The 9,792-nt window shown below is 48.5% G+C and overlaps 1 protein-coding gene across 1 annotated transcript in view; it reads right to left on the bottom strand.

Annotated features, from left to right (window-relative positions):
• PLCL1 (phospholipase C like 1) overlaps positions 1-9,792 on the bottom strand; it is a 56,632-nt gene that overhangs the window by 26,485 nt on the left and 20,355 nt on the right. Inside the window, exon 4 of the mRNA XM_015417438.1 lies at positions 7,100-7,209. Within this exon, the coding sequence (XP_015272924.1) occupies positions 7,100-7,209 (110 nt within the window). The remainder of the gene's footprint in view (positions 1-7,099; positions 7,210-9,792) is intronic.

The raw sequence follows: 9,792 nt of genomic DNA, 5'->3' as shown, positions 1-9,792 counted from the left end.
AGGGGAAGGGAAAGGAGTTTGTAAGCCGCTCTGAGACTCCCTTGGGTAGTGAAGGGCGGGGTGTAAATCCTATCTTTTCTTCTTCTTCTTGTGTGGTGGGCTAGTTGTGGCAAATGGTAGGGAAGCTCAGTATTTCTGTATAAAGTTGTAGGGGCTTTATTGCAATGTGGTATGGCCTGATATTATGTTCTTATTCCAGTGTGGGGTGTGTGGGGGGGCTTTCTAAGTTTCTAAGCAGTGTTCTAAGAAGGCAACTGTTCCTGGGGTTAGCCCAGCCCAGGGACATTGCTAGGGCGGTTCCCAGGCCTCCCTAAATTTCTGGGGAGCCCATCCCTAAACCCCACATGGGTCCACCTCCATAGATAATGACCATGCCTGTGATGTCACTAGATCCTCCCTATGATGTCATTGGGTCCCAGTTCTTTTAATGACTTAGCAATGCCTCTGGCCCAGCCCCAGCCCCCCCCGGAAAATTGGAAAGTCTACGCCCTTGATAGACCTGCTCCATTTTCTACATGACAGCCCTTCAGATACTTGAAGACTGCAATCCTGTCCCCTCTAAGCCTTCTCTTTCCCAGGCTAAACAGACCCAACTCTTTCAGCCTTTTCGCATAAGACTTGGATTCCAACCCTCTCACCATCCTGGTTGCCCTCTTCTGGTGTCTCTAAGGAGCTGCTGGACTCAAATCTAATTTTATTTTATTTATTTTAAAAATGTCTATCCCACCCTTCCCTAATGGGCTCAGGGCAGGTGACATCAAGACATATAGCAGTAAAGTCAGTTAACACAATTGATCTAAAACCAACTGTTAGCCTCCAGCTCACACATTTTTGCCTTAACGCAGGAAGGAGGGCTCCAGAGCAAACTAATTTATGCAGGAGCCAAATGGCTCGCTCACAACTTCAATGCCAGGAGCTCACAAAATAGAATTTTTGCTCACGGGACTCCACAGCTGAGAGGGAACATTGCACAGGACAGTCTCTATATGGGCTCTGTACAGGGAGGCCGGCTACCTGGATGCTACCTGGAGCTTGGTCCACCAGGTAGGGGCCAGGACAGAGATAGCCCCGGCCCTGGTCGGGGCTAAGGGAACGTCTTTGCATTCTGTACCCGGGTTTTGCAGAACAGGTATGTCTTGCAAACGAGAGTATTTATTTATTTAGTATAGTATAGTTTATTATTACGGTTTTAAGACCAACGTACAGAGTAAGCATATTTATATTTACAGCCCGCCCATCCCTTGAGTAGGCTCAGGGCGGGTAACATCATAAAAATACAATAAACACAATTAAAATCAAACCATTTGAAAATAATAGACATTAAAACACAGTCAGACTTCTAACGAATCAGCTGGCTCTGGGGGTTCCCTGGCATGTTATTTGGGTTGGGTTACCACCTCAGATTCTGCATTAAAAAAAAACCCTTGAATAATTAAAGGTCAGGACTGAGCAACTGGGAAGGGGGGTGGCGGCCACTGTCGGAACAGCAGGAAGGCTTCCCTTCCCAAGAAATGAACCACCGTGTGAAAGAACCAGTGACTCAAAGACCTCATGTTATTTTAAAACTAGACAGACCGTCCTAGTTGCTTGAGGTTGTTTCCAGCATCCCCCCTCCCCCCAGGGAGGTGCCGCTTTCCAATACAATAGCTGGCGGTTGACACTCACCGGGGACTCAAGTCGATTAATGAGCACCTTGGGGAGATTGGACAATGCTACCCTAAAATTACTGCCAGAGTTCGCCGATAATTTTCCACTGCTAGCTAACAACCGAATCACAGCCGACTGAGGGCACTGCCTTGACAGGATCATGCACAAACATGACTATTTTTAACCACATGCAGGAAATGCAAACCCCGGTGCTGTTGAAAAGTTGAAAGGAAGCTCATGCATCAAAACTCATTCGCAGAAAACCAGGGTACAGGAGGACCGCATAAAGGTAGCAGTGGCCAGCTTAACATTAGAGGTCTTCCAAAGGTCAAAAGAAGTTACTAGATCTAGCCTAACTTGGTTACTTCAGGCAAGGAGGTGGCCACAGAGGGGGGCGGGTGGGCCGATTCTCTAGGTCAAAGACAGCTGCACAAATACCCTTGACAACCACCACTGTAGCCAGATCGTCCATTTATGAGAAGATGAGATTGAAGAAGAGCTGGAGAAGGTGAGTTGGAACAGTTCCACAGTCGTGAAATTCCCCATGTTGACATTTCAAAATCTGCACGTGATGTGAATTTTCCACAGTAGATTTTTCCTTACAAGGCACAAACTCGAAGTTTTCGCCTTCTTTCCCTGCATTTTCAGAATCCCTAGTTTTAGCGAGTTCCGAAAACTCGGGAAAAGGAGGAGAAAAATTCGGGCCTGAGCCTGGTGAGGAAAAATCTACCACAGAAAATTTCACATCATGTGCAGGTTTCAAAACGTCAATGCAGGGAATTTCACTACTGCGGGAATGTTCTTGGTTTTTATACCCCACTTTTCTCTACCCCGAGAAGTCTCAAAGCAGCGTACAATCACCTTCCCTTCCTCTCCCCACAATGGGCACCTTGTGAGGTAGGCGGGGCTGAGAGAGTTTGGAGAGAACTGGGACTGGCCCAAGGTCACCCCGCTGGCTTTTATGTGGAGGAGGAGTGGGGAATCAAACCTGGCTCTCCAGATTAGAGGCCGCCTCTCTTAACCACTGTACCATGCTGGCTCTTCTGACCACATAAAGAGCCTGACCCAGTGTCTTGGAAGCTAAGCGGGGCCAGCTCTGCTTAGTATTTGAATGGGAGACCTCCAAGGAATACCAGGGTCATGACGTAAAGGCAGGCCATGACAAACCACCTCTGAATGTTTCTTGCCTTGAGAACCCTACGGGATTGCTATAAATCAGCTGTGACTTGATGGCAAAAAGAAATGTCCTGCAGGATTTACTCCCCAGGTTAAGCATGAATAGCATTGCAGCTGTACACCACAACGTACCCCATTATGCCTTAAAGGTAAAGGTTCCCTTGCTCGAAAGCCAGTCAAATCCGACTCTAGGGTTCAATTAACCTGTGTTGATATTACACCCATGTTAAGGGGCCACTCCCATCACTCCTTGGCAAATAGAAGGGGAAGTCATGGAAGCAGTGACAGACTTCACATTACTGGGATCCAAGATCACTGCAGACGGTGACTGCAGCCATGAAATTAAAAGACGCCTGCTCCTTGGGAGGAAAGCTATGGCAAATCTAGACAGTATAAAAAAAGTAGAGACATCACCCTGCCAACAAAAGTCCGTACGGTCAAAGCAATGGTATTCCCAGTAGTAATGTATGGCTGCGACAGTTGGACTATAGGCCGAGCACAGAAGAATAGATTCTTTTGAATTATGGTGCTGGAGAAGACTCTTGAGAGTCCCTTGGACTGCTGGAGATGGAATCAGTCCTGAAGCTCCAATACTTTGGCCACCCAATGAGAAGGGAGCACTCACTGGAGAAGAAGACCATGATGCTGGGAAAGACTGAAGGTCAAGGAAGATGGGGTCAGCAAAGGATGAGATGGTTAGACAGTGTCATCGATGCAACGAACATGAAATTAAGCAAACTCCAGAGGAAGGCGGAGGACAGGAGGGCCTGGTGTGATGTGGTCCATGGGGTTGTGAAGAGTCAGACTCGACTGTGTGACTGAACAACAACAAGGGGCCACTGGGCAGAGCAACATCATAGGATAGCTCTGTTGACAGCAAAATTAGGGTTCCCTGCTGCCTTCAGAATGGGAGAAATATTTACAGGACTGCAGATAGACTGTATAGGGACCCTAAAGGAAAAAGCTCTTTGTTAGGATTTGCTGGGTTATGAATTATTCATGGTCAGATATGGCCTTTGTTATTCCCTAAGAGGAAACCCGCACTTCAGACAGAGGCTAAATATAGTACGACTTCAGACAGAGCGAGGATGTGACTGTCTGGCGGTCCCGAATCTCTTTGGGAAGAAAGAAACAAAACAACCCCCGGCTGTCTCCACAAGGTGCCTGCTGTCATTCAGCCGGGATGCGTCCACACCTCAGGCTAAACTGGAATTCAACTAATCTAATGGGTGGGAATTACAAGGGAGTCGATACCGGCTAAATATCAGGAGAAACTTCCTAACTGTAAGAGTGGTTGAGCAGTGGAACAGACTGCCTCATTTCCACAGTAGTGAAATTCTCCGCACTGACGTTTTAAAACCTGTACGTTATGTGAAATCTTTCGGCTCTGCTCCTGCAGAGTGCCGGGGGTTGGACTAGATGGCCTGCAAGGTCCCTTCCAACTCTAACAGTCTATGATTCTATGAAATATGGCTCCCTCCTCGACAACAAACACCGATTCATCATGATATCCGAATGAAGGTTTTTCGACAAACTGCGGTTTGTTTGTCCCGTGCAAAGTGGGGATTATAAACCATGCATGTGTGAGAATCGGGGGGGGGGGGGGCAAATAAATTACAGTTGGGCCAGTGCTTACATTCAGACATCGCAAAAAAATGCTAGTTTGTCTGTTGCTCCATATGACCGGGGGGGGGGAGGAGCAAGGGGAATGTGTGGGTGAGACAAAAGTCGTATATTTGTGGCCATCATTAAAAAAAATGTAGTTTAACTTCAGCTTTAGTGTGACATCTGAATGCAGAAACGTCATTACCCACAGATGCTATTTGTATTATTGCTACAAATAACAAGGGCATAACTGAAACTCATCAGTACACAAGAAGAAGAGAAGAGACTGGATTTATCCCCCGCCCTTCACTACCCAAAGGAGTCTCAGAGCGGCTTACAAACTCCTTTCCCTTTCCCTCCCCACAACAGACACCCTGGGAGGTAGGTGGGGCTGAGAGAGCTCTGACAGAAACTGCTCTTTTTCAAGGACAGCTGTGCCAGAACTACAGCTTGCCCAAGGTCATCCAGCAGGTGCAAGTGGAGGAGTGGGGAATCAAACCCGGTTCTCCCAGATTAGAGTCCGCGCGCTTAACCACTACACCAAACTGGCCAAGGAGGTAGCTTGATGTCCTGATCTGTTCCAAAATGGGGGCAATTTGTTGTTGTTTTCTAATGAACAACTGAATATGTTCTATGCTCAGAAGTGCAGTCTTGGAGGTTGGCCAATGAAGAGCTCATGTTGACGATTCCATCACTGTTTGTCCTCAGGCCAAAACGAGTGGTTACATAATATTTTGTGAACCAGCTTGCCTAGTTGATAGGAAAATAACTCTTTTCTGTAACTGCTCTTCATCTATTTACTGTAGAGTTTCAAAATTACTAGATCTCCCTCTCAGCGTATCTTGCTTACGGGATGCTGTTGAGAACACACAGATGGTCAAGACGATGAGGATGAGGGCGTCGTTCTCAAAGAGGACTTTGAAACAATCCACGAACATATGAGTCAGGACTGCACAGAGGAAATACACTGAAACAAGTGAATCCGTTTGTTATTCACAGAGTCACTGATTCCTGGCATCCACCAGAAAGAAGAAAAGAAAAAGAAATGACAACTGCCAACGGTTTGACATCTCCAGCATTGCAGAAGGCAGCACGAACGTTCGGCCGTTTTATTTGCTGAAACTGTATCCAAACGAGAAAACGTCTCGCACACGTTTTTCTTTCAAACCCGGACGCCCTCGGCCCACATTTTCACAAGACCGAGGCTTCAACAGTACGTGGATAGAGAACTACCAGAAGTACAAGCTGGGTTTCGAAGAGGTAGAGGAACTAGAGATCAAATTGCCAACATTCGCTGGATTATGGAGAAAGCAAGAGAGTACCAGAAAAATATCTACTTCTGCTTCATTGACTATGCTAAAGCTTTTGACTGTGTGGATCACAACAAACTATGGCAGGTCCTTAAAGAGATGGGAGTACCAGACCACCTCACATGTCTCTTGAGAAACCTGTATAAGGGCCAAGAAGCGACAGTTAGAACCGGATATGGAACAACTGATTGGTTCAGCATAGGAAAAGGAGTACGACAAGGATGTATACTGTCACCTTGCTTATTTAATATATATGCAGAGTACATCATGCGAAATGCTGGCCTGGATGAATCACAAGCGGGAATTAAGATTGCTGGGGAAAAGATCAACAACCTCAGATATGCAGACGATACCACTCTGATGGCAGAAAGTGAAGAGGACCTCAAGAGCCTCTTGCTCAGGGTAAAAGAGGAGAGCGCAAAAGTGGGCTTGAAGCTCAACATCAAAAAAACTAAGATCATGGCATCCGGCCCCATCACTCCTTGGCAAATAGAAGGGGAAGTCGTGGAAGTAGTGACAGACTTCACGTTCCTGGGATCCCAGATCACCGCAGACTGTGACAGCAGCCATGAAATTAAAAGATTTCCTTGGGAGGAAAGTGATGGCGAACCTAAACAGCATGATAAAAAGTAGAGACATCACCCTGCCAACAAAAGTCCGCATGGTCAAAGCAATGGTATTCCCAGTAGTCATGTATGGCTGTGAGAGTTGGACTATAAGGAAGGCCGAGCGCCGAAGAATAGATTCTTTTGAACTATGGTGCTGGAGGAGACTCTTGAGAGTCCCTTGGACTGCAAGAAGAACAAATCAGTCAATCCTCAAAGAAATCAACCCTGACTGTTCCCTGGAAGGCCAGATAATGAAACTGAAGCTCAAATACTTTGGCCACCAAATGAGAAGGGAGCACTCACTGGAGAAGACCCTGATGCTTGGAAAGATTGAAGGTCAAAGAAGACGGGGACGGCAAAGGATGAGATGGTTAGACAGTGTCAAAGATGCAACGAACATGAAATTGAGCCAACTTCGGAGGACGGCGGAGGACAGGAGGGCCTGGAGGGAGCTGGTTCATGGGGTCGCGAAGAGTCGGACTCGACTGTGCGACTGAACAACAACAACAACATGGACCACTGCTCCATACGTTCATCCAATCCCCTCTTGAAGCTGTCTATGCTTGTAGCCACCACTATGTCCTGCGGGGGTGAACTCCACGTGTTAATATTATTATTGTTGTTGTAAACTTCCTTGCACAGCTTCCTAAAGAGGCGGTATAAAAAATTTCTGGCCAAATAATTTTTTTTTTAAAATCCAGCCGTCCACAACAGACTTTCTAGAGGAGTACCGCGGGAAATTCTCTTACTTACCTTAAGCACAGTGATATTCCAGGCAAAACTTTCAATGGCCTTGCTGAGCTTTCTCCCTTTCAGACCTTCCTTCGTTCCTAGGTTATGCAGCTCTTCATGGAATTCCATTCCTAAGGAAGAGACGCAGCATGGGGGTTAAGGGCTAGCCGCTGAAAGACACACAAAGGCCCCTCGTACTTGGACCTCACCCCGGGTTCTCTCTGTGTCTAACTCTCGGCCATTGACCTTGCAGTTTTCTCTGTTTATCTGTTGTTTTCTGCACTCGTTTTGTCCCATTCCAATTTGCTTGCCTGCCCCGGGTTATAAATTCTGCATTGTAACCAGGGTTGTTTGTCCTAGGTATGGTTGGAAAGGGAGAATTGAAACCAAGTTAAAAATTCTACACTTAAATCTGCACTGGGGCCGCTCCGGATCGAGGAAAGCCCGCGGCAAAACAGGATCTATATACCCTGGGGTAACGGCAGTCTGAACCCGGACTGACCGCAAGGTAACGCGGAATTGACAAAAGAGACATCAGACGTATTCACCCGCTGTGCAGGCAGCGTTTTTTTAAACACATATTGCTACAGACAAGAGAACCGTGTATTCTGTTGTCTTATTTTATGCAAAAGAAATGTCCATTCTTATGGCTGACCGGAGGTGGGATGCTCAGAAAGTGACCACGTTTACTGCAGGGACCTTGTGTGAGGTCCAAGGATCGAAACCCCATTATTGGTCTCGTGAGGTCCCCTTCAGGAGCAGCGTCTGCTCACCCTGCAATCATTTTGCTGCCCGTCCCCACCAATAAAGCCCTCTTTTCTCCCATTGGTGGAGCTGGAGTTTAATCGTGTCTCCTGACTCTCATAAATCCAGGGAACAGCCACCAGCCACTTATTTATTTATTTGATTTGTATGAGGGTAGGAAGCCCATCAGAAGACACCCGACAGGGTGGTGTGTGTGGCCCTGCCTCCTGCCCCTCATCGCCCCAGAACGAGACACTGCGGTCCTCATCCATCCAGTCCATGCCCCCCCCCCCAGGGTCACAGTGGCAAGAGCAGACAACAAACTGGCATTGGATTTTGTGTGTGCTAAAACTGGAGATGGGCTGAGGTCTGAGCACGGGAACGTCTCCATGCCAAGTAGACACTCTCATTAGACACTCATGGATAGTGTCTGCTTGACATGGAGACGGTCCCAAGCTCAGTCGCCAGCACGTCTATAGCTGAGAGGAAGCCTGCTGGAGATGATGAGAAAGAAGAAGAGACTGGATTTCTACCCCGCCCTTCACTACCCAAAGGTGTCTCAGAGCGGCTTACAAACTCCTTTCCCTTCCCCTCCCCACAACAGACACCCTGTGAGGTGGGTGGGGCTGAGCGAGCTCTGACAGAAACGGCTCTTTTTCAAGGGCAGCTGTGCCAGAGCTTGTGACTGACCCAAGGTCATATCAGCAGGTGCAAGTGGAGGAGTGGGGAATCAAACCCGGTTCTCCCAGATTAGAGTCCGCGCACTTCACCACCACACCAAACTGGCTCCACCTGAGACTCTGGAGAGCCACTGCCCAGTCTGAGTCGACAGCAGTCACCTGCATGGATCGATGGTCTGACTGGGCAGAAAGCAGCCTTTTCTTTGGTTAAAACCAGGGCCGAACGAGACATGACACCGTCCTCATGGCTGCCGCCACCATTTTAAAGTGACTTTAAAGTGTCGCGAGGGCCCGGTCCTGAGTGGGCCCACAGCATAACAGGAAGAGGCACTCTTGTTTCCCTCCGCAATCACCTTATCAAGACACAAAATGGCTGCCCTTCCCCACAGCACGGTGGATGGGACCGAGACCACCATGCTGCCCGCCCAATCAGGACTGGGCCCTCGTGGCATTTTAAAATCACTTTAAAGGGGGCGGCAGCATCCTCGCCGTGGCTATGAAGACGCCATTGCGTCTAGTTTGGCCCTCAGACTTTCTTCGGCTCTGACAGTCAACTGCTATCCACTAGGGTTGCCAGACACCCACCCCGGAGGTCCAGCAGTGGGGCCAGGACACTGGAAGCCTTCCCACTGTTGGTCCCCCTCCAAGCACCAAACAGAGCATCACTTGCCCCAGACTGAGAGTTCCTAAGAACATAAGGGAAGCCAATGTTGGATCAGGCCAATGGCCCATCCAGTCCAACACTCTGTGTCACACAGTGGCCAAAAATACCAGGTGCCATCAGGAGGTCCACCAGTGGGGCCAGGACACCAGAACCCCCCCTCCCATTTGCCCCCCCCAAACACCAAGAATACAGATTATTGCTTGCCCCAGACCGAGAGTTTCTAAGAACATAAGGGAAGCCAATGTTGGATCAGGCCAAAGGCCCATCCAGTCCAACACTGTGTCACACAGTGGCCAAAAACACCGGATGCCATCAGGAGGTCCAGCAGTGGGCCCAGGACACTAGGAGCCCCTCCCACTGTTGGCCCCCCTCCAAGCACCAAGAATACAGAGGATCACTTGCTCCAGACCGAGAGTTCCTAAGAACATAAGAGATGCCAATGATGGATCAGGCCAATGGTCCATCAAGTCCAACACTCTGTGTCACACAGTGGCCAAAAATACCAGGTGCCATCAGGAGGTCCAGCAGTGGGGCCAGGACACCAGAAGCCCTCCCACTGTGGCCCCCGCCAAGCACCAAGAATACAGAGCATCCCTTGCCCCAGACTGAGAGTTCCTATCAATACC

This window comes from Gekko japonicus, unplaced genomic scaffold (assembly GCF_001447785.1).
Source record: "Gekko japonicus isolate JY-2015 unplaced genomic scaffold, Gekko_japonicus_V1.1 scaffold2819, whole genome shotgun sequence".
NCBI classification, from domain to species: Eukaryota; Metazoa; Chordata; class Lepidosauria; order Squamata; family Gekkonidae; genus Gekko; species Gekko japonicus.
Note: the sequence above shows the minus strand (reverse complement) of the source record. Positions and strands in the feature narration are given on the sequence as shown.